The 27,234-nt window shown below is 39.8% G+C and overlaps 1 protein-coding gene across 1 annotated transcript in view; it reads right to left on the bottom strand.

Moving 5' to 3' along the window:
* LOC143344105 (octopamine receptor beta-1R) overlaps nt 1–27,234 on the bottom strand; it is a 61,495-nt gene that overhangs the window by 14,796 nt on the left and 19,465 nt on the right. Inside the window, exon 3 of the mRNA XM_076769799.1 lies at nt 4,111–4,332. Coding sequence (XP_076625914.1) covers nt 4,111–4,332 — 222 coding nt within the window. The remainder of the gene's footprint in view (nt 1–4,110; nt 4,333–27,234) is intronic.

Raw genomic sequence — 27,234 nt, 5'->3', positions numbered from 1 at the left:
ACTGGGGGCTCTGGCCCATCGAAATTCCATCGCGAGAGAACCTACTTTCCACTTTTAACTTTCCCAGGGACGTGCAAAAATATCTACGCGTCTTCCTGGAAGTAGGAGCAAGTAGAACTTGGAGTAGCGATGGGATGGAAACAACGATTCGTTAATATCAACGCGTATCCGTTTGTGAACATTGTTTAAAGGTGTGCTTCTACACGATCCGAGCACCAAGTCTATCGTTTAGACGAGACAAAAATACGCGAGAATTGTCGCTTTGAAGTGAATTTCATTCTCATCCTTAAGTGGGACAAATATCTCCAGATTATTGTAAAAAGTTAATAGAAAATATGCCAAAGAGAATCAGTGCAGTTTTGCAAGCAAAAGGGTTATGGACGAAATATTACAAATGAATAATATATTAAATATTGTCAAATATTGGACGTGGTGCAAAACTGAGTCAATCTATTGTTCGTATTATTCATAAACAACAAGATGTTAATTACCGAAAGACTTTCTTATATTACTTCTAACTGTGATAAAAATAATTATAATGTTTATTTTTTGTTATTCTTTTATATTCCTAGTAATAAATAATGATTTATGCAAAACTTGTGGTCACTTATGCTCCTTACTATATGTCTTATTGTACCGATTATCCGCGATGTCCGATTAACATTTATTTTTTTATTTCCTAGTCTTGAGATACACTCCTTCAAAATGGAACAAAATGTTAAAAAGATCGTGCATTAAATTTTAAGAGGATCATTGTAAGAAGGCTTTAATCTTTAACTTGATCGTGGTTTTAATGGGTCGTTGGTTATTCGCTGGTCAACAACGATTAGGTAATGGTCATCGATGGTCAACAGTGAGGCTGACATCAAGATCAAAGGTCCAGGAATCCAAAAGGTAGGGCCAACCGAAATAGTTCTTCGGTAGACCAAATTGTCTTTAACTATCACCTTGGTCTCCGCCTCCCCACTCTTCCACCTTAGGAAGAGGTATATAAAGGAGCACTGCTAGCGTAACCTCTCAGTACGGGTCTCGCGAATTCGGGGGCCTACCTCTGGCCATTAGTGAACTGAGCTGACCAGGAGTGACCAGGACTGACCAGGACTGACCAGGACTGACCAGGAGTGACCAATACTGACCAATACTGACCAATACTGACCAATACTGACCAATACTGACCAATGCCGGGCCGTTGTGAGTAAGAGTCAGAATCAGTGAGTTGAATATGATTTTTATTTCTCCGGCCCCCATGTCGGTTAGGACGTTTCGTCCCAACCGACATGGGTGACTGGTTGTATACGTGTTCTCTTTGGCAAGTGTAATGACCGCGTGAATAGTAACACATGTATATTGTTTTATCTTCGGATCTTTTATTTAAAATTAAAATCTTCTTGCATACCGCGATTTTTAAGATGACAAATGTCATAGTAGATTCAATTATTTTGAATTTGACACTCATTTTAAAATGAATATATAACGAGTACATACATCAGTTTCTCTCGTCCGTTCGTTCTCTGGTTCTCGCTTTCCGAGATTATGTCTCGACTGAAAGGACCAGAGAGTTTTGCTCGATCACCTCTGTTTAATGGAATGAAACACGTGATCACCTGTGTAGTAGGTCTGATAACTCTAACCGCTTCAACCCCGGTGCAGCTTGGTTCAGCTTAAGTGGGGCCTTGGCGGAGGGATTATTCTCCTCTTTATCCGGAAAAGAGCATAACCGACGTCGAGAGGTCTTGATTCAGGTCCTTTCTCAGTACTAAGTCGGGTCCCTTTGTAATCATGTGTTCTCTGGGACCCGGCGGTGTACGTAGAGAAGTAGAGTGACCAGTTTCAACCGTGACTTGCTTTTCTGATAATCAAGGCCGGGGGGGATCAATTTGATACCCACACTCACTGCACGCTATGAGCACGCGTCGGGTCGCGTCGCGTTTTATTTAAGCGTGCGATGTTTTTGCACGCCGCGATTTTTAGTATGACAAATATCGTACCGTCGATCGAAAATAGAGAGTAGAGTCATGATTATAATATCTTTTACTTGTAATTATATTCATTTTAAAATTAGTGTCAAATGTGTAGTTTCCGATTGTTCTTTATATTTTTCAGTAATTAAATTCACTTTCATAATTGATTTTACGACTTTGGGTATCTTCGATATCGAAGATAACCAAAGTCTTTCTTTACTTATTAAAATATATCATTAGATTTACGTGCAAGAAGATATTTCGCGACGAATACATTGTAGAATCAAAGTAACATGTATTATGTACTATTTTCACTTTGTCACTGCACTTGCCTGTAGTTGTAGTATTTGTAGGTTTACGAATGTCAAATTTTTGTTTGTTCTATTACTAATCTATTAAATTTCTGTTACAGGGCATATTCCTATGGAAGTTTAGGTTTACAGAAATAGGAATTAAGAATTGTTACAATTTTGTTTCATATTGTTTTGTTTGTGTTTCAGGAAATCATCGTGGGATAAACAGAAAATACATCAGAAACATCAAGGAAGTATATATTTTAATGTATTTTGTTAAATAATCAGTTCGGTAGGATGTATATTAATTTAGATTTATAGTTAGGCAGGAGTTTAGTTGTATTTAGGTGTTTCAATTGTTATATTTTGTTGTTTTGTTGATGGGCATTTACAGGCAAATTCTTTCTCAGAAAACTCTTTTGTTGGTTGTTTCCTTTGTTGGTTGCATTTCCGTTTATTGCTTCTTCGACCAACGTTATCGATATTAACTATTATGTCAGGCAGGGTTCTATTTGAATAAAAACTCTCGTTTTGGTTAAAATACTCTCTTCGTTGGTTGTGCACCTTTCATTGGTTGCACTTTCGTTTGTTGCTTCCTCGACCAACGATCGTTGGTCACAGAAGCTCTTTATTAATGGAGGGTGGATGGGATTCGGTTAGGGTGGATCTCCATTCGCAGCAACCTCCACGTGGTGAGATCTGGGTAATATTATTTAGCGTTTAATCAATAATTGTATCATTCTTAGCTGGGTAATGCAATTATTAATTAAAAACTAAATAATATTAGCAAATTGGCTGCGATCCGCCTTGCATAGGTCATCATAAATATAGAGTTTCTTCGCTAGGTTAGTTTGGATTCTCATAAAGAGGGATTGATAGGAAAACAGTTTCCTGGTGTCTGTGATTACGGAAGTTTCGATATGGGAACAGCAGAGTGGTTAATTTTTCCCACGGTAATTGCTTTTTTGTTTATACGAACAAATCATTTATTATTATTTTGATTAAAATTATAGTTAATATCTATTTAACGATCCCCAATGCAATCACTAAAGAAAACTAAGAAATTAGGGACAGCAGATATCGTTGGCTACCTTTCCACGGTATACCGAGCGATTGCATTCCCGCTAATTTGATGAAACTAGTTTCGAAGTACTTTCGTCTATGTAGACTTTAGATGCTCATTTCCTTCGTTTTATATAATATATTCCAACGAGTTCTCTCAAAACGTCTGAAAGTTAGCCTAACTCGAATACCATTTTCTCGAATGGCGTTAAAGTGAACTTGACACGATTTAAATTGATAAGGAAACTAAAAAGGGAGCGTGGTGTCTAACGACTGTTTAAAAGTTTTTCAACTATTTTCTCGTGTCCTATTAACTGTTTGATGATAACGTTTCAAGCAAAATTGAAGCTTCGTTGAAAAGTTATAGAAACATTTCCGGCCACACAGTATATTTTCGGTAAAGAATTTTTTTCTCGAAAATGGTTAGAATTAGCCATTAAAATTTTTCCCAGGAGTGGATGTACACCCTATATATTATAACACTATGTTTATAAAAATTTTGAGTAAGGCAATTCCCCTTGAAAAGCTCAGAAGAAGCTTATCAAAAAAGTTGGTGTTGAAATTCAGGTCCCATGAATTGTTAAATTCGATTTCCTCGCAAACGAACTCTCGTAAGAATGCAATTCATTTTTTATCTTCTACTTATCTTTTTTTTTACGGCTATTCCATCTTGACAGAACGATAAATCAGATCTCATACCGTACAAAAATTACCGTGAAAAATTGCGAACGATCGACATTTGTTTTTATATGAACTCGTTCTATTACAAATAGATTCTGTGAAACGACACTTACCAGAGAAAGAACGGAAGCCAACACGCTAGAAACGCTGACATGATAATTCCCAGTGTCCTGGCAGCCTTTCGTTCCCTCCTCATTTTGCTACTGCTCGTGATCGGTGGATCCTCAGGCTGTGGATCTGGCGACGATTGATCTACCGTGGGGAGCGATGTTAAACCAGCAGAAATTCCGTTGATCTGCAGATGTTTGTTCAAAAGCGCCGCTGCCACTTTGCTTCTGCAACAGAAGGTCCCAGCTTGTCAGTCGAAAATTTATCGAGAACAGTCCAGTTTCAGTAAGGGTTGTAAAAAATGAAAGAAAATTAAATATCATTTAACATCACTCAATGTCGTTTAAGGTAAATCAATGGCATTCGAGATAAATGAAAATAATTTGTACACATTATTAATTGAATGAAATATTTATATATTTTAATCAAATATATTCCATTAACATTGCTCTCTGTTCGTGCAGATCAATTTATTTCGAACGCACGAACAACGAACGACGGTAAACGTTATCGATTTACCACAGCAAACTTATTTCTTATAATTTTGTTTTCGCTGCTTCTAAGAATGCTGGAAATACCGGGAATATTTCCGGTAATAGAGTTAAATGGAACTCTCTTATTAACTAAAGGACTTCCATAAATATTGCAGAGGAATACGGGGATTCTTAAATTCATGGTCGATCGAAGGTTAAATTGGTTTAAAAAGTGGAACAGGTTGAAGTTTCTCGCAGACAGACGTCAGGGAATTTCTTCTAGGTTGCATGGGCGTCGTTCGATGGATCAGAAATTGCATGTTAATTCGATACTACGCCCTCGCTGAAAGTCCTTTCAGTGTCTCGGGAAAGGCGCGGGAGTTCGCGTCGCGAGATGAAGTGGCCTCCATCCGGGCGAATCGAGAAAAGATTCAGATCAAAGTCGAAAGTTCGAGATCGCGATGTAGAAGTAATTTTCCAAGGAGCTAATAAAAGTTGCTGCGATTGCTTTCGCGGTGGTCCGTGGCGTTAAATCGCGTTTCCTCGCGATTGATGCCACGCAACGAACAGAGCCACTCTTTTATCTCTTTTGCCAGAAGAAACTTGGAAGTTGATCAGAAAAAAAAAGAGAGAAAATAAAAGGGAACAGCAATCATGAGCTATTTACTCCAGAGAGTTTAATGCCTGTCGACGTCACGGAGCAAGAAATTTATGCGAAAGTTGTAATTACGGCCTGTGACTGAGAATCTAATAACGTGAAAGCGTATTTTTTCACTTTGTAGAATCAAAATTTTAAGTGGATTTTATTCCTCTACAAATTCTCGAGAAAAGTTGTTGGGAATAGAATATTTATAGAACTGGTATTTTTATGTGGTTAAATAATGTTATATTAATTTAAATTAATAATTAGAGACGGGTATAATGCCTTTTGTGTTGAAAACTACACATGTTTGACCATAAACGTACCATTATCACTTGTAGAGTCTGTTTCTGGTACTCTTTTAATTTTGTACTGATATTTAGCTCAGGTATAATTAATAATATATTAAATTAATGTTAGTTTGGATGGTTTTCACTCGAAAACATCGTAATTGTAAAAATAATAAATACAGGTAGCGCTTGACGCATTAAAATTTCGCATGTCCGACTATATATGGTCTACTACTACTTAATTCTGGTTCTACTTTTCCCTTACATTTTTTAATCTCGTCCGCGTGTAAATATTTTTTAAAGCGTCTCCATGCGTAACTTTTACAGGAAACAATTTAAAAAATATTGAAATAAAAATTATTATTATTAACAAATTCTACTATTACTTCCTCAGCCTTTCTTTCACATAAAATCCCTCTATTACCGATAGATATACTGATAAATAGACAATAATTTCTCCTTTTTATTATGTATTCTGAATATAATGCAAAACCTTTAACCATGTCAAGTTGTTACGTTTCACTCCTCGGAATTAAAGCTAGCGCAGATTAAATTTTACCCTTCGATAGTAAAGTATTGTAAAAATTCCTAACAATCTCGTCAACAACAACTGCTAGTCTTTGTTCCATTACCTTTTTGCCGTGGAGATTTAACGATTTGCTATAAATTGAATACGATTGCCGCGAAATTTAATTAAAACGCGAGACGGAAAACTCGGTTTGAAACGATTCCTTCATTTCTTTGCGGGACTTAAAATTTCAAATCTGCCGGACCAGTCGTTTTAGTTTATTAGAATGCAAATGTGGAATATTATCGCAGCTGCTTTTACGCCTGTAGTTACTTTTTCCCTCGTAGTCGTTTAACGTGCAACGTTTCTGTTATGCACATTTTATTCACCCCCATCGCGACATCCAAGTATTTCGTTTCGATTTAATTCCGGGCATAAATATCCACGGTAAATGGTTAACGAGTGTCCGCCACTATCAAGCTCTAATTAAGGTCACCATTAAGCGAGAACGCGCGTAACTTTTTAATACCGGACAGATGTTTTTCTTGGGTCTTCAAGGACATATCAAGATCACTTTGAAGGTTTCAAAGTCCAGTCAAAGCGCAAAAAGAGACGAATTCGTAAGGGACTCGTTCAGACATTTTGGAAATATCCACGATGGAAAATTCGTCAATTAAAATAATCAAAATTAACATTGTGAAGATTTAGAGGTCAGTTGATACCTGTATAATTCGAAGCTTGATCTAACGACGTGTCTGCGAGTTTCACGACCCAGTTCGAAAAATGGCTGCATCGGGGAAAAATAGTGAAAATATCGTGGCTCGGCGGTGAAAATGAGTAATCAAAACCCCGCGGAGGATCGTAACGGTGCCACCGCATATTTTCCCCTATCTCAGTTTCCTTTGTCCCTCTGGACGTTTCGCGTTTACGTTCTCCTATTTCAATTCCAATTTTTCTACGCTTTGCTTTGCACCCCGTCGCCGTGTGCGTACCAAATTGCCGCAGTTGGTGTTTCAGTCGGACAGGAAACAGGTTTCTAGATCCCCGAGTTCGACGTCGACACACGGGTGCGATTTCGTATATTTAAATTGGGACGCGGGAAAGTGGAAGTTGGCGTGCGGTCGATGGCACACATTTTCGTTCTAATTTTTCTTGCGACACGCAAGTGGAGGAGCTCCGGAAAACGGTCGCAACCACGGCCGACCGGATATATGTGACAGTCTTTGTTCTCGTAAATATCAAATTACTTGCATCCTGATCCATGGAACGACGGATAAAGAGAAACCGAGGCTCTCTCGGATGTATGTAAATATTTCTGCCTGTGAATTCGAAAAGATTCGGAATATACGAGACACCGTGCCGCTCGGATAAATGTAAATGTACAGGGTGTTCGGCCAGCTATGAGAAAAATTTTAATGGGAGATTCCAGAGGCCAAAATAAGTCGAAAGTTATAGAAAAATTTCAGGAGAACATATCAATGTATGGTCAGACATTACATTTTCAGTAAGGAATTTTTTTCTCGAAAATGGTTAGGATTTCGAGGGTATGTCTATTGACCAAAAATGATTATAATTGACCCCTGCAATCAGTAATAATTTTTTTAGAACGATTTGAAATATTTTAATTTAATTTTTGAATAACTTTTTAACGAAGCCTCAATCGACAAATTGATATTCTTGATTCTCCCATTAAAATTTCCCCCGGGGGTGGCCGAACACCCTATATAAAATTAATTTAACCGAGTAGTTGCGGTGAATTTTCTATTTGAACGCGGGTAGATATTTTTCAGTGAAAATCTAGGACAATTTCTGAAAAATTAACTAAATCGAATACACAGTCTGTAATGGGATTGGATATCAGTTCTGAGATGTTGGTCCAAGATGGAATCGTGAATAGCGCGATGAAAGCTGTGGTGGTAGCTGAGATACCGTTCGTTTTTCCACGTAATGCCGTAAACTTTCGTCTTTGCTCTGAATTTCGAGCATCTTGCAAATCAACGAGGCGCTTGAAATCTCCGAGCCGAGGGATCAGATCGAAGGGACGTGATAAAACAATCCTTGCTTTGACAGTGAAAGCCGTGCTCGTGGCGAGATTCCAGATTCTCGTTCGCCGGAGTATCGGATCGGAGGTAGCGGGGATTCCCTTTGATACGAAATTGAAAGCCGAGCCGTCGAGAAGCGACCACAGATTTAATTTTTCCTTTGAAGAGGACAGCAGAGGCGAGGGCGTAGACGTCTTGGAAGACAGATACCGTTTCACTCGCGCTTTCGGGGACAAATCAACGCTCGAGCCTGGCCTGCCAAAGGTGTGTGTAAATCAAGATCGGAATCTTTGAGGAACCCCTCTGTGTCTAGTGTGCCTCGGCCCAGAGAAAGTCGATAACATATTTTCTGATCCCATTTCGTGGGGAATCTCTAGCAGCAGGCCCCATGAATAGTTTTTTTGTACCTTTTCAGTAATCTAACAAAGGAAACTGCGAAAGTTATCGCCACCGATTTTAATAAAATTTGACGAGATCACGAATCCATATCTGGAACAGGCATAACTAAAATTTTAGATGATCGACCATTTTTGAGAAAAATATTTGAAGAAAATTCTTCCAGTGTTCTTCCATTTCTTTGTAGATTTTGAGCATCGAGTTACAACCGTAACGTCTATACTCTTATTCGTTTAACGCGAAGGGGAATAGTTCTATTTGTAATTTTGTTATCTTCGTTTTCCTTCAGAACGGAGGCTTCTCCGATGCAGCGAACATAATCAAGTTTCTGCATCAGGAACGCAAAGTGTTTCGCGGCGATTGAGTTTTCGAAAAATTATATTTCGTCATTTCGTCGCAGTCGAACATTCAAAGTATATAAAAGAAGTTTTTTTTTAAATAAAAGAAATTTACTCTAATTCGAATAATAAAGAACATAATGTATTGTTTTATAAATTGCTGCAGTATTTTCTAAAGGGCTTCCATTAAAAGTGGAATATAAATTTCATTTTCCACCGATTGCTTCTTCCTATAATGGAAACTCTATCCGTGGGTAATTGATATTCCCTTCATCGTTCTAAGAATTATCGAACTGTTTCCGTTGAAACACGAGACCCGTGGAAGTAAAAACAATAATCTCTTCGTGATACACCAACGCATAAATCAATGATGCATCTTCGATCATTCGCCAGCGTAATTTTGCCTGACCGCGGACGGGTTCTTACTTCTTGCCTCTTATGTATCGATCGACCCCTAATGCGCTGCTTTCGCCATAGTCTCTCATCAATAACCGAAGGAACCGATTGAAAATTAATTATATTCCAGCACCAAAATTGAAAACACATGAAAATATGAGTTTTACGGTAAATATTACGTCGTACTACTTCTCAACGAACCTCTTAAGAAATAAAAATTACAAGGCTAAGTGAATTTCTTCATCCTCGAGTCGAGTAAACATTTCTGTTCGTCTAAAATATTTTTATAACATTTTTCGAACACCGTGCAAAAACATGCCGATAAAGAACTAATAACCGAACGCGATGAGAACGTGTAATAAACGGTTTATACGAAAGAAAATAACGGTAACGATCAATTTTAACGCGAACGTGTTCCAACAGATATTTCCGATCGTCAGAGTTATATTGGCGCAAGAATGTATAAATAAAATTTCTGGATAGCTGAAGATTTCCCAGCTCACCGATTCTATTGAAAATTTACCGAGTACGATGAATTTCCAGCAACGAACCCTCCCCCCCTCCCCCCTGGTCTAGTGGTGCATATCGACCGCAGTGCCAACGCAATACATTTTCCCGAAGTATCACCGATTATCCTATAAATGGACGGCGCGGTTCTTTATATAGTTCAACCTTGACTGCGGAACAACAGTAATTCCTGACGATGGTATCGAGCTCACACTCACCTCAGATGTCGAAATTATTCACAATAGAAAGCAGCAATCAGGTGTCAGACGTTAACGTTAAACTGGGACAAACCAGTGATTAGATATTAAACATCAATAGCAGGGAAGAGTAGCTAATCATCAGTGAAGAGAGTACTACAGAGATACAAGAGTAGAAACAGTCAATCGATAGTCAGACATCAGAGATTACCACTTAACAACACTTGGAATTCAGTCAACAGCCACTAGTTATCGTTACAGACATCAATTGCTAAATACCATGCATGGTGAGTAAGTAGAAACAGTCAACCGATAGTCAGACATCAGAGATTACTACTTAACAAGACTTAAAATTCAGTTAACAGCAACCAATTATCATTACTTACACCAGTTGCTAAATACCATGCATGGTGAGTAAGTAGAAAGGGTCAATGAATAGTCAGCCATCAGAGCAACACTTAGAAATCTATTAGAATTTCTATTACGTGTGAATAGAAATTTAAACACGAGAGCTAGAGGCCGCCACGAAGGAAAGGATCTTCAGACTTTCAAAGTCAAGTAAGTGGTTGAATTTTTGACGTGTCGAACTTCGGGTAGAGCCCTTACACTTGCCGAAACTTCAACGACTCAGGTGCAAGACCGTGAACTTTCAAAATGAATTCAATTGGTGTTACAAGAACTTTCGAGTTTCTAGAACCCCTGACTTGAAAAGTCAGATTGGTTAACAGGTCGAGGGGTGGTGAACTTTTCAAAGAAACTTATTTGGCGCTACCGGTGCTCCCGAACTTTTAAAGTGGGCCCAATTAACACCTCAAACGGGACCTCTAAGAGTCTATCTGATTGAAATAAACATTTTAAATAATAAAGAACGCATTAGACCTTAGGGAGCCCAAATTGTCATTGTTAAAAGTTACTTTCTATAATACCCTGTTAAATAATATTAGAAACAGCGATAGGAGCAATTTCGTTGCTTGAATCCGGGGTAACAGCTGAGCCATATAAGCGGGGATTACTGTAGACAAATACAATGAGAAAGAAAAATCTATTGGGTCATGTGTGATTGATTACAGTTATCCTAACAATAATGTATTTCAAGGTGCATAATCGGATGTCATCTCCAGTCGAAGCCAGCGACAGCGCACGTCACTCGATCTTTCGCGCAACATGACCATCATCTCTGCGGAGGTGATTGCATTGGAAGCAACGTACTTCGAAAGTAAATCTAATCTATACTTCCGGTGAACCCATCAAAGTCAGCCACCCCGATTGGGAATCGTAAGCACTTAACGGAAACTCCATTAGCCCTTCGACTACGGAGGCTCAAGGGAGGGAGAGTATATCAAAGACGGGACCGTTAATTGAAGCCAAAACAAGGCGTTAGTTGGTATTCGCGCAACGCTGAAACGCAGTTCAGGCAACCTGCAGTCGTCCAACTCGTTCGTGGAAGCTGACACGACCATCGACGATCTAATTATCGATCCGCCTCTCGTATCTGCAATCAGTTCACCCAACACGCTCGGGCTGGTTTGTCGTCATCTCGCGCGAACGAATCGCGGAAACGACGGAGCGGGCAATAATCCTTTAGATTAAGGGAAGAAGCAAGAAAAAGATTATTTCTGAAAGAAGCAAGTAATAATCCTTTAGATTAAGGCCGGAGCTGGATAACGCGAGTTCAATTCCCAGCCGCTGAAAGGGCCGTCTGAACCGCTGAGGAGCTGAGACTCTCTCGCGGGTTTTACGAAGGCGGCACGCGGAATGAAATTTATAAAGTAGATAACCCGCGCTGCTAATTGCCCCGAACACCTGGCTGTCCTCTAAACTCTGAAGAGCCTAGTAGAACCAACGGGAAAGGAACGTCGAGGATGCGGTGGTTAAAAAGCGATGACGCCAAATGTGGGCGTGCTTCGAACCTCGAAGCTGAGGAGAACGTTCCTAAGAACCTGGGGCTGCAAACCGTCTGCTTTTTATGCAAAAATTTATTTATTTTCTTTAACATTCTTTGCCACTAGTGCCAGCCATATGCATCGGAAGCTACGAAATTTTGCATTTAAAGCGTCGGATCTCACCTTTTGTCAAGAGGCAGTACCTCGGTTGCGCGGCTTTTATCGCGATATTTCTGGTAAGTCGGTGATTGACAATCCACGAGCGTGTCCGCGATCTCCAGCGCGGAACAGGGAAACGCTTTCAGCTCAAACTACCGGAGGGTACAATTTAATTCCATCGATACACCGGGTAGAGCGTAATTCGTGGCGCGAAAAGAACTCGAGTGTGTTTCTTTTTTTTTTTAGTAGAAAGTTTTGTGAACGGGGCACGTGTATTGTTTTACGTGTACAGTTTTACTACTTCGAGTAAAATCCGTGCATGTGAACCCCTGTTTGGGACGGAGTTCTTGCGTGTGGACCCCGTATATCATAGATGACGCTTATTTTGTAAATAATTGAAATGTGTCTCGATTGTTATCGCTGTATTAATTACTAAAATTCTAATTGTAACTTCAGAAACCATGTAGACTCTGTACACGACGGTGATGATTTAAAAATTTAAGTAGACTGGAACTTTCGCGCGATATCGACACAAAAAAAGCGTTACGCTGAAATATTTCACTGAATATGCGGTATATATACATTACTAGCAGATGCTTATGCGCAATATAGGTATCCAGTTTCTATTCGAAGCATTCCTCGTATTTCCATTTCAATATGACACGTCGGTACGTCGCTGGGCGTTATGAAAGCCAGCCAGCTAGACGGTGAATACAAGCGTTGACTCGACAACAGTCGAGCAACAGCGTTACAAATGACGATAAGGGGAATATTAAAGACACGAGAGAAATTAAGGTGCTCCTTGGAAGTATTTGACAGGCGTCCCTCTTTGTTCTCGGCGGCCTCTGCTCGCGGAATCGGGCCTCGCAATGGCTCGGGCTAATTAACCTACATATCGACGTGCACCATTGCGTGGACTTCAGCCACTCATTATTCTTGTGCTTGAAAAAACCTCGAGCTTTTTACCAGCCCGAGCCATCGACGTCGGATCGTTCTCACGGCTTCTATCGCGATTCCGAATCGAATAGTTTCAGCTGCGAGCGTGTTGGTGGCATTCCGCCCCACGGATTCTACGAATAGTCTTTCCCAGTATCTAACGAAAGGTTTGCAAAACGCGAGTCGACCACGGGCACGCACACGTGCTACCGCCGCGATGCATAGCAACAGATCGAAAGGAAACCGGGGCCTACGCGCAGGGATTCCGCCTGGGAGCAACAACTAACCGAAACCGGGGTCTACACGCACGGATTCCGCCGGTACATTCTAAAGCGCGTACCTGGAATGCTCACGGAAACCCCGAGGTGCGCTACAAATGCTGGATACATAACGTAATCTAAGTCCATGGCATTCTGGCATATTATACTGCAAGATCTAAGTGGATTGTTTGGTTTCTATAAAGCAAATTACTGCTTTGAGGATTAACTCGTAACCAGCAAACAGCTTGGTACTAGGAACGCGGCTAATTGGTTCGACGATGGTATTACATACGAGCGAAGATATGTAAATATAAACTCAGCCCTAATTAGGCGACACGTATCGTAAAAGCAAAGGGAGGCGTCACGCTTTTTTGAATTTACTGCGTCTTCGAACCTTTGCTGAAACCTTGGAGCAATCGTCCGAGCAATCAGATTACTATAGCAGGCGACGGTGAATGAAGTGTTTAAAAATATCGCACCGGCGGATAAATATATCGACAGACTATTGCGTCAATCCGGTGTCCTTGCTATCAGCGGCGTTACACGCGAGTAATTGCATTCTCGATGGTCCCGACGATTACGGGCTGCGCAATCGATGAACCGTCGATCTGTGACATCGGTGCAACGCGTTCAGTTCCCGTGAAGTGTGTTTCTCTTCTGTTTTTAATACAATATTTTGCGCCATGTTCGACGAACAATAGGGATCACTGTCAATCAGGATTTATAATACTGGATAAATACTATTTTTCGGTCAAAATCAAGACGACTAAATTTAGATTTTTAGTCGAATTAAAATTAAACGAGAATTACCACGGTGGAATATTAAAGAAGCGAAGTGGATTGCTTAAAATTGCGAGTATCGATTCAATTACGTCGCGCGTGTCATTAACATAATAATAGGGACGGAGCCCCTGGTCGCCTAAAACTTAATATTAGTAATATTATTTTCATTCGTAGCACGTACCGAACTCGGTCAGTTTTTTAGTTAACAGTCTCATAGTAGCGAAAGTGTTGACACGGTATTAGTATTCGCGAAATGTCATGAAAATTGCAAAGCAACACGACAGTATCGCGAAAGATTTCCATTCATAATAAATAATATGCAAATCTGTTATGCAAAGTGTGCACGGCCTAGATGACCCGATCTCACATTGCGAGTGAAAAATTGATTAATATCCCTCGCAGCGACATGTGATTCCACGCCTTTGCGGGACGATGTACATGGAAACTATAAACAGGAATATTAACATTCTACGAATCGATTCTGAGACTCCCCGAAGGACCTATTGATCGTGCAAAGCGAATTCGCGAGGATGAAACTTCTAAAAGTAAAGAGCAATATAAATGCAGCGATTAAGACTGAGAATAAAGGAACCAAAACTAATTATAACGGTGTAAAACATGTAGAAAGAAGCGAATTTTATACAGCGATGTCATAATGATGAATAACAGCGATAGTACAGAAAATGGAGAGAATAATATCAGTGGCATCGAAGAGAAAAACGTGTCACAGTGACTAATAATGCTACTCAGAAAGAGAAACGGGAAAAGGCACGACAAAAACAGTCAGAAAACGTTCCTTACAATGATTCTAACGATTTCTGGAATACCAATAATGAATTCCGTGCGCGTAAACCTCGTTTTGGGTCTGCTCTGACCCACGCGTAAGTCCCTGCGTGTGAACCCCAGCTTGGATTAGTCGTAATCTACGAATCCCTGCGTGTGAACCTCGTTTTCAGTCAGTTGTACGCGAATAATTTAAATGTATTTTCTATTAAGATATATTTATTGGAGCCTAAGTTTGGGGTGGGTAAAAATAAGCGATGTAATCGAGAAAATATGATCGTATTTCTAAAACTAAATCGAAACGATTCTTCTTCGAGAAACGCGTATTTCAAAATCGTTCCCTCGTTTGGCCAAAACAAACCTGAAACTAAAAGTTTGCAACGAGCCGGTTTCCTTATGAGAATAGTTTGGCTCGTTCAGAACCAGTGTCGGTTACGACAAACGTCCGCTGTTACCCACTCGTATAGAAGGAAAATGGACCCTTTCAAGGGTAACGTTAATCATCTCTGATAATATTGTTCGTGTAATAACGAACAAGTTTGGGTTACTGAAACTTGAACGGTTACGCGGTGAAACTCGAGAACGATAATGTTGATAATTTCATTGAAACCACGACTCCTAGCATCGCGAAATACGATTCAAAGCATGTGGTTGCAGCTTTTACAAGGGATGACAATTTGCATTTTCGTTATCGAGGAGTGTGAAATTTAATAAAAGAAATAAAAGATCGATTTATTTTTAATAGAAAAGAAAGAAACAAAATACGGTTCACACTCGATCTCATAGCGACAATCGCTGATTCAGTAATAATTAAATTTACATCTATGTTTAGAACAGTGGTCAAAGATTCAATCATTTCATTATACACAGCAAACATAATTAACATTCATATTCTCACAGATCACTGATTGCAATGCGGTTACTAAATGAACCATATAGCATGAACCCAGTCGATGTTTGATGCTCCATTGTTTATGAACACCATCGACATGGGAGGAACAGTATTACTGACGCGTGAAATGTTTATGATAAAATCACGTAATAAATCAAACTAGTCTAAATAATTAACGAAAATTCAAACGTCAGAAATATCGTTATTGCGCTAAACTGCGTTTTACGAAGCATCTATTAACGCGAAAAATATTCAATCCAATCCAATGGACCATTACAAATGATCGAGCAGAGCGATAATTTCCTCTAAATCATGGTTCTCAGCCTGTCGATACGAGCCGGCATTAAATCTCAAAATTCAAAACTGATTTTCGGTTCGAATGATTTGGACATTGACGTAATCATTGCGAAATTGGATGTGGGCGATCAATATTTGAGGAAAATGCACTATATGTTCGAAAATACGAAACAGCAAATGCAGAAAAATATTCTGCAATTTCTATAACGCATTGAACGACACGTAACAAAATAAAAACACGATCGTTCCTAGTCCATGGATATGAATAACCCACTTAAAAACAAATTTCGATGACCTTGAGATTTCAAAGAATAAATCACCGCCACGTAATTTTCATATCCACCTTATTACCCTTTCAAAGCATGCAACTTCGTACTCAGAAAAGCTTTATCTTTGAAAATTATCACAGACGAAAGTAACAAGCGTGACACATAAAATAGAACTTGCAACGAATTCCAAGGAGACCCGGACCTCGCTGTAAAATGTCCTCCAAATTTCTCACTGGACTCGTGTTCTTCTTCGTGTTTTTCCATTTTTAATAAGCAGAATGGCCAGAAACGTTGCAACAAGGAAGAGACTTTTTTTTTTGAAGGACCTTTACTAAAATTGCCATAACTTCTAAAGTACTGTTTATTTTTCTATAAAAAAAATTGTAGGTACTGTTTAAATGTAAATCTAAATATATGTGTTCACACTTGATACAAAAATATTTCACCGTTTCCCCCAAAAAATTCCAAAGAACCAAACCACAACAGAATCGTGGCAACTATGATACCATTTTTTGAAAGACTTTTACTACAACTACGATAACTTCTAAAGTACTAAATATTTTTCTATGAAAAAAATTGTGGACACTGTTTAAATATAGATCTAAATGTAGGTGTTCAAATTTGATACGAAAATATTTTACCGTCTTCCCCAAAAAATTTGAAAGAACCACCAAAAATTGCTTTCTGGAGTAGAATACCTTCTTAAGGATTTCGAGGGAAAAGATGGTCAATTTTGAGAGTGAAGGTCGCACGACCGCGGTGACAGAGACTCGTTTACAAAGTCGAGGATGCGACGAATTCGAATTTTCATTCGAGGGCTCATGAATCACCGTGAGGAATGGGTCGAGCCGGTGTCTGCGCCTGAAATCTGCGACCGCCGCTGCAGTTCGACGATTAATGGAGGCTTGTCAGCCGGGAGATTGCGTAACAAGTTCATTATGGATAACGTCCCGAAAGTAGATGCGATGTTCCCTCGTTCGAGCCGGATATCGTCGAGCATCGATCATCGATCGTATAACGCTTGGAAAATGTGGTTTGAATTGCTACACGATATACAACATTTTTTTCTGCTTTATTCAACTTCGCGTTTGAACGCTTTGAGCTGTAACGTGTTTCGTTCCAGTTGTTTTATCGCCAGCAGCGATGGGAACGAACGTCTCGCGAGTAGAATAAAAATATTGGAGGAAATACTAAAATTCTCAAAATGTTTCATTTCTACTCCAGGTAAATCGAATTATATCTCACACACGTTCCAGTGGTTGATTATAGTGCTGAGAACGAACATCTCGCGAGTAATGAGATGATATTTGAGTACGTATTCGAGCTCTTGAATTACTAAGTAGTTTGCCAAAGATAGAATTTAAATAAATTCCAAGAACTACAAACTAAGCTACAGTATTCCCCATTGTAGATAATAACGATTAAACCACAGGAATAATTACAGATTTTCCTTTTTAAGATTTAGCTTTAGCAGTAACTTTTATCGTGCAATTATTATAATGAATCACCTGACGGTGGTTTGAAGCAAAATTGATTAGTCTATTAAATTTGTTCGAGTTAAATATATAAATTGTTATTGATGCTATGGCGTCTGTGCTCGATAAATGAGAAGAAAATCCTCTTAAGAGGATTTCGACTTTCCTTCGCAGGCGTTGACGGGAACGAAACTAAGAGAGGGACATTAGTGTCTTGTTTCAACGATTAATTCCCTGATCCACTTATATCCCTGTTTCCAAGGTGGATTGTTCGTGTTGTAAACTCTGTAAGAGGATCAAACTGGTAGACTAAGAATGGCCAATGGATGCCCGCGAAGTGTGCTACCGAGTTACTCGACTTAAAAGCATTGCCACAACTTTTCCAACTTGAAACATCTGACAAATCGTTTCTCTTATTCACCGACGATCGTTTCCGAAACTTCGATTGTCTTCTTCTTTTATACGATTACTTGCAAACATAGAAAAACATGAAAAGTGCAAGGAGAATGTAAAATTGTATCAAAAATCTCGATATACAACGATCCCTTGATAATGTTCGCTGGCTTGCGAACGTTATCAAGGGTTGGACTGTAAATTGTCGACCCCTACCTTTGTCAGGCTTGTAGATACGAACAATTCGTTATCAGACCCGTGAATATGGACAATCAGATTTGCAGATCCGTACAGTTCGCTGCCAAACACGTAGAGTTTAGTCGGTTTGTTGTCAGGCAAGTAGTATAGACAGTTAATTGTCAGACACGCGGATATAGAAAGTTCATTGTTAGACACGCATACGTGGAGAGCTCCCAGGCACGTAGTATTAGACAATAGATAGTAAAGTAGATGCAGATCGTATACAGGCAGACACGAAAATGGCGACGGCACACTGTCAGCCGCAGGCAAGTAACGACACAGCAAAGATTGCATAGTCACGTACCGAAGTGAAGAATGCACGCTTCGCTCGTGAACTATCCGACGCACGAGCTAGAAACTTTTACCGGTCGTTGTGTTCTATAAATGGAACCCCGTTCGATACGTATAGTCTTTTTCTTTTTTAACGAACGACCCGAAACGTTATTTTAATTGACAGTTTCGGGTCACTGATTATGTTCGGTCCCTGACAGCGCCGTTCGCAGGGCAAAAATTCTCTTTATCGAAATGCAATAACCGCCCCCGGATATCCTACGGCCGATGGTGCAAGCCCATGAGCACTTCCTGTTGCTCGTGTTCCGCATGACGCAATTACATTTACGCGAACGGAAACGGGAAACTAGCGTAAAAACAAAGTTGCTCGAAAACATGCACCGGAAACCTTGTTATAAACGGTCCCGGATTAGAAATACGGGAATTAATCGGGGGATCTGTTCGTCGCCTAATTGCTCGTTGCGGAGACGAAATAGCCGGATTTACGTCCGGGAAATTCCAAAATTCGTTACTAGCAAGGCTGGTGCGCGCTAGTAACGAATTTATAAATTTGAATATTCAATCGAAATGTATTATGAGATATTCATTTAGTAAATTAACAAATAAATGAAATTTCAAAGATACCATGCCCCTATCGTATTGATTCCAGAACGTGTCTGACCATATACGATGCTCTTTCCCTCGTCAGTTTCGCTTCTCGATTTTCGACGTCCCATTTATTAAATACAGGCAACAAAAGTTGCGAATATCACGCGTCAAAGAACAACTCGAGAGCAGATCCATCTGGAAACAAACTAATCAACTAGCTGTCAAAAGTTTCTACTTTGTTTCCCAGAAACTAGCATTTCCATTATTTGCAAATTCACTGGCACGTATGATTTATTGCTCGACCGTATACCTGGTTAATTTTTTCTTCCGTTTTGCAACTTGCTATAGCCAAACTCGTGCTAATCTTTCTTAAAAAATTCTAAAATATCACTGACGCTCGTAGAAATAATCCCTGCAAATTTTATAGCAAAAGATGGTATAGTTTGTTCACGAAAAATTCCCCAAGAACTGCAATGTCGACACGAGGAGACGAATTCTTTAGAAAATTAGTTTCTTTGGAATGTTTACCAGCTATTTCGTAAGAAAATACGTTCGAGTAGCTGGTAGACGATCAAAGGGGAGTCTCCGAGCGCAAAGGGTTGAATTTCCAGGCGTGCCAGCGACGTTTGGCGCGACGATTGGAAATCGAACGGTACCCCAAGTATTTATTTAACAGAGCACGCGTGTCGTTTGGTTGTACGACAGTATGTCCGCGTTCACGCAATGGCGCGCGACAGGCTGTTCTATACGCGAGCACCCTTTGTGCATGGCCAGCCGTGTTGCGCGTAATGAGTACTCGATCAACATCGGCCGGATCCCCCGTGTGCCCATTGTTTGCAGCCGGCAAGCCTTCTACAAAGGTCAGAGACATCGAAGCCAGTCGGCCGGAGCGTTGACACGTTCGAGACATCGGGAAAAGAAGGGTGGAAAGGAAAATATACGGCCAGTGATTTGCGGACGACTATAAATGGACCGTGGCTATAAACGCGAGCCTGCTGGCTGGCCGTTTATTCGGGCCACGGAACGTTTCAAAGGTCAAACATATAATATGCGTGGCTTGTCAATAATCGGGCACGAAATAGTAAAATACGACGAACAATGCCGGCCGCCATATTCTTCACAAATTGATCGTATTAAAAAATTAATGGAGCCCTCGGGAATCTCGGTTTATTGGTCGTTACACCACGGAGTATGGACTAGATCGTTAACACAAAATAGAAAATCTGTGTGTTTGTGATTTCTCTGTAACTCCTACTGTTTCCGTCCAACGCGGATGAAATCTTATTTGGTTGGTCCTTATATTCGAACGTAAACGTATGAGATACTTAAATCGTGGAAATATTAGCTACAATTAGTATTATTATATTCAATATGAAGCTAGGTAGGGGTGCAAAGGGATTACGTTGAAAAATAACGTGTAGGGACTCGTTCGAGGGTGGGAAACTGTGTTTTAAGTTTAAAAAAATCGCAGCACCCGACCATTTTTCAATCTTACCGTTTAATGGGCGAAACTTTATTCCCGTTCGGGGCGTAAATTTTCGCTTAATTGGTAGAATTAAGCTCCGAGACCTGGGGCCACGGTGATCCCAGTGGAAGATAACTGTGTACCTGTAGTATGTAAATGCGCCATTATGTGCAATCACATGACAAGAAAGTAGAGCTAATGGAGAGTGTACTGTAACGTCGCGTTAAGCTTTAATCAATAAACAAATAGAGGTAGAAGCTCGTAGAAGCCAGGCAAACTAGATAAGCAATTACCTATCACCTGGCAACAAACGAAATACATTAATTGACGTCTTTAATTTTCGAAAATTTGTTGAAAGTAATCTATACGTTACTATAACAAAAATAACAACGACAAAGGCAAGAAAAAACGTAACGACGATGACAAAAATAAAGATAACAAATACAGTAACAACAAAATCAATAACAGCAACAAAAATAACAATAATAATAACAATAGAAAAAATTTTACTCTATGCTAATTACCCTGACAACGTACGAGGTAAATCAATTGAGGGTCTCGCCGGGCGGCGTGAATTCTTGTGGAAAATTTGCGGTGCATCGGGAAATCAATGTCATTAATTCTACTAGCAGGGACAATTTAATCTCGGATAGGTTGTAAAACAGTATTGTGTACTGAACCTCGACCTTTCACCCCGTTTGATATGGTGCAGTTTTCGTGTGTACATTTCCCTTCTCTGTTTTTATTTGGTAAATAAAGTCGTTAAATGGAAAAAAAAAATAATAGAAACAAATTTAGAAGCTGCGTCCCCACGGAGCTTTTAATCCTAATATTTCATTACCGTAATGTCCTGTGCTCGTAACTTTAGCGTCGTAAGTATTATTCTTGCGGATTGCATACGAATATAAGCCTCCGTAATAAAAAGTTTAACATTACTTTAAAGAAATTATATTATTATAAAATAAATAACGAATTTGTTTATTTGTTCGAAATCGAGTTAGCGTAATCGATAGCACGTATCGAAATTGTTTCAATTATTTTACGCGATCGAACGCGCAAACTAAATCCAGTTTGTCGGTCGAAGAAATAAATGGCCGCGTTCTTTCAGCGTTGTTAATTTAAGTTTTCGATGCCCGATAGAACGAAAATCGAGGCAATTTCCGGATTCGTGATAAAAACGCCCTTTGTAAAGTACAATAAAATCACATTTATCTGAAAGCTCTTCGAGGAGGTGACGTTTCATAGATGAAAGGTTTGAAAAACCACCAATTTCCGAAATGAATGAAAATCAAAAAATCAAACCATGCGGTATATTATTCTAAAACAGTGTACTATAAATTGGAACAACTTTTGTTGGAAAAAAATTTAAAAATAAAGTGCATATAAGAAGTTATTAGATATAATTACCCTTTTGCTAGTGAAACTGATCAAGCTATGGTCAGACATTCATCCGATCCATGTTTCTCGATAACTTTTGACAAGATCGATATTTGTAAAATTGTTTCCAGTAAAAATAACTCAGTTTATAAACCTCTCTAATATTGCATTCATATTTATTGATAAATATTTTTATATTTTTCAATATGAACTTTGAAAATTATTTGACAAATCTTCAATTTCATTGAGGAAGAGAATATGCAACGTACATCGACAGAAATCTAGTATTATGAATACATTTTCCCGAAACTGCTCCTAACAAGTTTACCAGCCTGGTATTTACCACCTAATAATTCAATTTTCTACGCGTTCGACTGACAGACTGCTCGGCAGGCCTTCGTGTGCATAGAACAAATGTTCGGTAAACAGTCCCGTGGCACTCGACAGTCTACTAACAATGAGCAAATCAATCGCCGTCGGCGGGTGAACAGATTTCGCTCTGCAAACGATGAAACCACCCCACAGCAATCTCGTAATCTTCCCCTTGGTGTGCAGCGGACTGCTCGTTCGCGAATGTCGTTCGAACTTTTGGCAAAGGGCCAGTCAGTGTGTTCCGCCACCATTATGCAAATCGATAGCAAACTGTTGCACGATTCCGCCGAAAAGATACCCTGGACAACGTACCGTTCGAACGAACGTTTCGTGCGCTGAATCTTTTTCCACCCACGCTTTTCGAGTGACCAGGGAAATCGTTTCCATCGAATTCAAAAGCTCTGGTACGTGATGGGTGTGCAGCTCAGTCGGTTTTAACCCGAGGGAATTTCGAGTAAAATAAAAATACTTCCGGCCACGGCGACGGAGAACATAAATCGTTCACGTACGAAGTAGAAGAAGACAGTGACGGGTCGGACATCGATTTTTCTCTGACAAAATGCACGTCAAAGAGACATAACTACAACGAAACTGCATTACTGCACGAATATGGTGTACCGTATACTTAGTTTTATTTCTTTTAATTTTTTATTGTTCGTACGTTTATTTCAATTTTGGTTTTTTTGATTCTTGAAATTTAATTTTAGATTGATTCATACACGAATAACTCGACTGACTGAAGAAAAGTAAAACTATCCACTTCTTAACGGTGAAGGAAATGAATTAAGTTCGAACAAGTAGAAGAGGTCAACAATGGGTCAGGCCTAAACTCCGAATTTCGACCAGTCCATTAACACACGTTCTTCTAACAAAATGAGCTAAAATATGAATAATTTGTGTTTATCATATACAGGTTTTCATGCCTCGATTTTCTTGTAGAATTATTATATTTATTTAAATCCTGAACTCTTAACTTTTATATCTCTTTCATCGCACGTTTTGCGTATTGACTTCGATTCTATAATTAAAATATGAATATCTCGGTCGAATAAAAGAAAATGGAAATACCCTCTCTCTGGCAACGAAGAAAATAATTGCGGCCCAAGTAAAGTAGAAAAGGACAATGCTGAGTCAGACATCGATCTTTTTCTAATTAAATACTGACTGTACGTGCTTTAAAATATTGATAGAAACGAACGACACTAAACTATGAATAATTCAGAGTTACTAGATACCTATTTTTATTTTTCTATCTTCTATTACGATACACAGTCGTTTTATTCGCGAGGTCATTGCTAATGGGAGAAAGTATTTTAAGAGAATGGAGTTTAGCTTTCGAGGTGGAGTTGAACATTTTCTAAGGTTTCGTCCCAATCGTGGCGGATGTTAAGCTCCGTTGAACATTTTTCTACCGATACATCTTTACTATAGTTGGCCATTTGCGTGGCTTCGCTGCGGTACGAATGAATTATTTTTAACCAAACGTGTCTGCGACACGCTGCTATTAAAATAGACAGCCTTTCTCAATGGTAACCAGTATCGTTCCTCACACATTTTTAGTTACTATAAAATTTCAATTTGATCGTTCGATAATCGTGGCTCGAATGTGAATGTAATTTCGTTAATTGTCGCCTTAATTTAATTGAAATCCATGCAATCGAAAGGCGTTCGTTTAATATTCTAGTTTATGCTTACTATATGTTTCAACAAATGTAGATTTCTGTCGTGCATTGTAATTAATGTGGAAAGTTTTATGTCCAAATGATAGTATCTTGTATGCTTGAATAGGCAATAGTATTTCAATTATTTGCTATTATTGCAAACGACAATATTTCATAAACTATACATTATTTTAACCAACAGTGTTTGGAAATAATAATATAGTTCTATGATAGGATATTCGAGCCCTATATTTTAATTATTACACTTGGCAGTGAAAATAAGTATTATTATCGGTAATCTAACTATACACCGGGTCACGAGATGCATACAACGTTCAAAGGAACAGGAATTCTTTCTTCCAAAGAACTGAAGGCAGCCTTGTCGACTGTCACAAAATAATATTTAACGGTAGCAACTTTCATCGAGCTTTTAATAAAGGAATCGAGCTTCAAAGCTGCTGCCGTTCGATCACGCTGCTTTGATGTAACACGCGGAGACGGGAGGAAATTTCAGAGCATATAATATCGCTCTCGTATAATGGAAAAAATAAAAGCGGACACGTTGATCGCCTTCGTTTAATCCTCTGCAAGGTTTCGCGATGGCGTGCGTAGGACGGTCTCGTTTCACTTTCCAGAAACATTCAGGCGACGTCAAAGTTCCGGTATTTATTTTGCACGCGATTATACACAGCCCCAATATTTAAATCATTCCCCTTTAATTGTGTACAAGGCATTAATTAACCAGTTAAAAATCTATCTTGAAATCTATCGCTTTTAATTCACCAAAAATGGCGTAGCAACTTCGTAATTACAATTGCCAGTGTTCTACAAATGTACCACCACATCCACCTCAAATTTCCAGGAATTCCCAACATTATTATACTATCCGTTCATTAGCCTTTGTTACCTTCACCCCTAATTTCCAAACTCGGTCACCCGTGTTCGTTGCTGGTCTGACAAAAGACCCTACGCCTACTAATCATCTACCTACAAAACACCGTTTCAGTTTCACGCCAAATTCCCAAAAATCCACCCACGCCTACGAGACAGGGGTGTCAAATTCCAAACGTTTTCAAGACTACTCAATTTCCAGGAATCTCCAGGGATTACCAGGAAGGCCTACGCTATTTTCTGCTACCTCCTGATTTAATTTCCGAACTCGATCACCCACGCTTCTTTATTCCACGCAGAGGAAAAAAGCAATGTCGTGTGTAACGTATCAGACGTTACAGTCAACCTACGTAGGGTAAAATTACACGACGCTGTCCGCATTTTACTTACTCGTAGTACCACATTCCCCTTAATCCGAGAACGTCCTTTTCTCCCTACTATACTGATCCAATAAAGAACCCCACGTCCACTGCTCAGCCACCTTCAGGGTGCCGTTTCACCTTCAACTCCAGTCTCCGCGCTTAGTCACTGTTCAGAACGACCCTCACAATTTCATCAACTCCTGAGGAGTCAGGTCGTTTTTACAAATGAAAATTAACCATTTTTGGGATATTCGTTCACTGTTCATTTTTATTAACCTGCAAGTGCAAAGTTAGCGATCACAGTTCCTTCTATCATAGGCACAGGATGGAAAACTTGACGATAATCCAGAAGAGGAAAACTACTATTATCAAATAATGTAAGCAGTCCCTCGCTAACGTTCTGGTTGTTATAAATTACATTCAATATAAAATGAAAACCATACAAAGATATGGACCAACCTAACATTATCCCTTCGTCGCATCTTCCTACCTTCACCCTGAATTTCCAAACTCGCTCGTCCAATATCTCTCCGCCGAACAAAGGATCTATACTTGTCAAACTAATCACCCGCCTTCGGAACACCGTTTCACCTTCGGACCGAATTTCCAGAGATTTTCCAAACTTTCATCCTCAATTATTAAGAGTCCCTGCCCGATCGGTAGAACGTCGTCCACAGTTTTCCAAAGTCTCCCCGCGACTGCACCGGGAAAACTCGGTAACCTTAGAGCCGGCTATCGATCGCTATCGACACGGGACACGAGACCCTAACAATGTTGTAAGTAACGGGATCACGGGGCGCCTCGAACGGCCACGCTTTAAATTCCGTTCGGTGCCCGTTGTTCGGCGCCATTTTCGGGTCAGCGCGGAATTTATCGAGCGACGTAGCTGTTGAATAATAAACGCGGACAGAACGCCTCGCCGTGAATCCATTATTCGACGCCGCCTCGTTAGAACTGCAGTATCACAGTCAGCTTGACGTGCCTGACTTCGACGTCCTGGCTGATTCGATTACACGCCGTCTTTGTCGCATGCTAGGACGCGTACCGTTCGATGCTGCGCGCGATACTATTCGTGGACCAGCCACGGTCATCATCCACTGTCGCGTAAAACTTACGACGCGCGTCCATCGAACGAGGGGGAGGGAGGGTCACGGAAAAAAGTTTACACGGGACGGGGCAGTTTCGTTGAAATTTCAGTGCCGTCGCTGAACCCTTCGTTAATGAAATTTTCACGGCTGAGAAGGCGACGTTGCTCGTTCGAAAACTTTCCTTTTTTCGCGCCGTATGTTAGAAACTGTAAACACGCGATTCAGTTGGATCGGATCGATGAGATTTTAATGATATTTTGCAGGCTTGTAGATTCGTATGCACAACAACCATAACCGGAGTTACAGACGTAGATGGTCAGTGGGTTACGAGAAAAATAATGTAAAAATTCATTCTAAGATGGTCCCTAGTGGTAGAGATAGGAGACTAATTCGACGTATTTGCAGAACAGATAAGAATGACCATAGTTGAAGTAGCGTAGTGGGCCACAGAGGGTACGCGAAAATGGTAAAAAGAAATATATGCGCATCCGGGATGAGGGATCGATGAAACACAATGGGAAAGCACTTATCGTGAGTGAAACCAAGGACCGATACACGGCAATTTCTTTCATTTCTCAAACTGGATCCAGGATCCTATCCATATTTAAAGACACAGTTCCCTTGGCGTTTCGTATATCAGAATGCTTTTAGATATCGTGATGCATCCTCGAGCTTAACACTGGATTTATACCTTTACCGGGTATCCATGCTGGCACATTCCAGCTGTCGGATCTATTTGCGAGGCTTTTAGACGTTGAGACGTAGATCGTGTCGCGTGTCACCCATAATGTTCTCGAGACGTGCGCAAATCAACGTCGATGGATCTTGAAAAATCAAGAGGTTAACGATACCGTTCATTCGGTGATTCGAACTATAG

This window comes from Colletes latitarsis, chromosome 7 (assembly GCF_051014445.1).
Source record: "Colletes latitarsis isolate SP2378_abdomen chromosome 7, iyColLati1, whole genome shotgun sequence".
In the NCBI taxonomy this organism is placed as follows: domain Eukaryota; kingdom Metazoa; phylum Arthropoda; class Insecta; order Hymenoptera; family Colletidae; genus Colletes; species Colletes latitarsis.
Note: the sequence above shows the minus strand (reverse complement) of the source record. Positions and strands in the feature narration are given on the sequence as shown.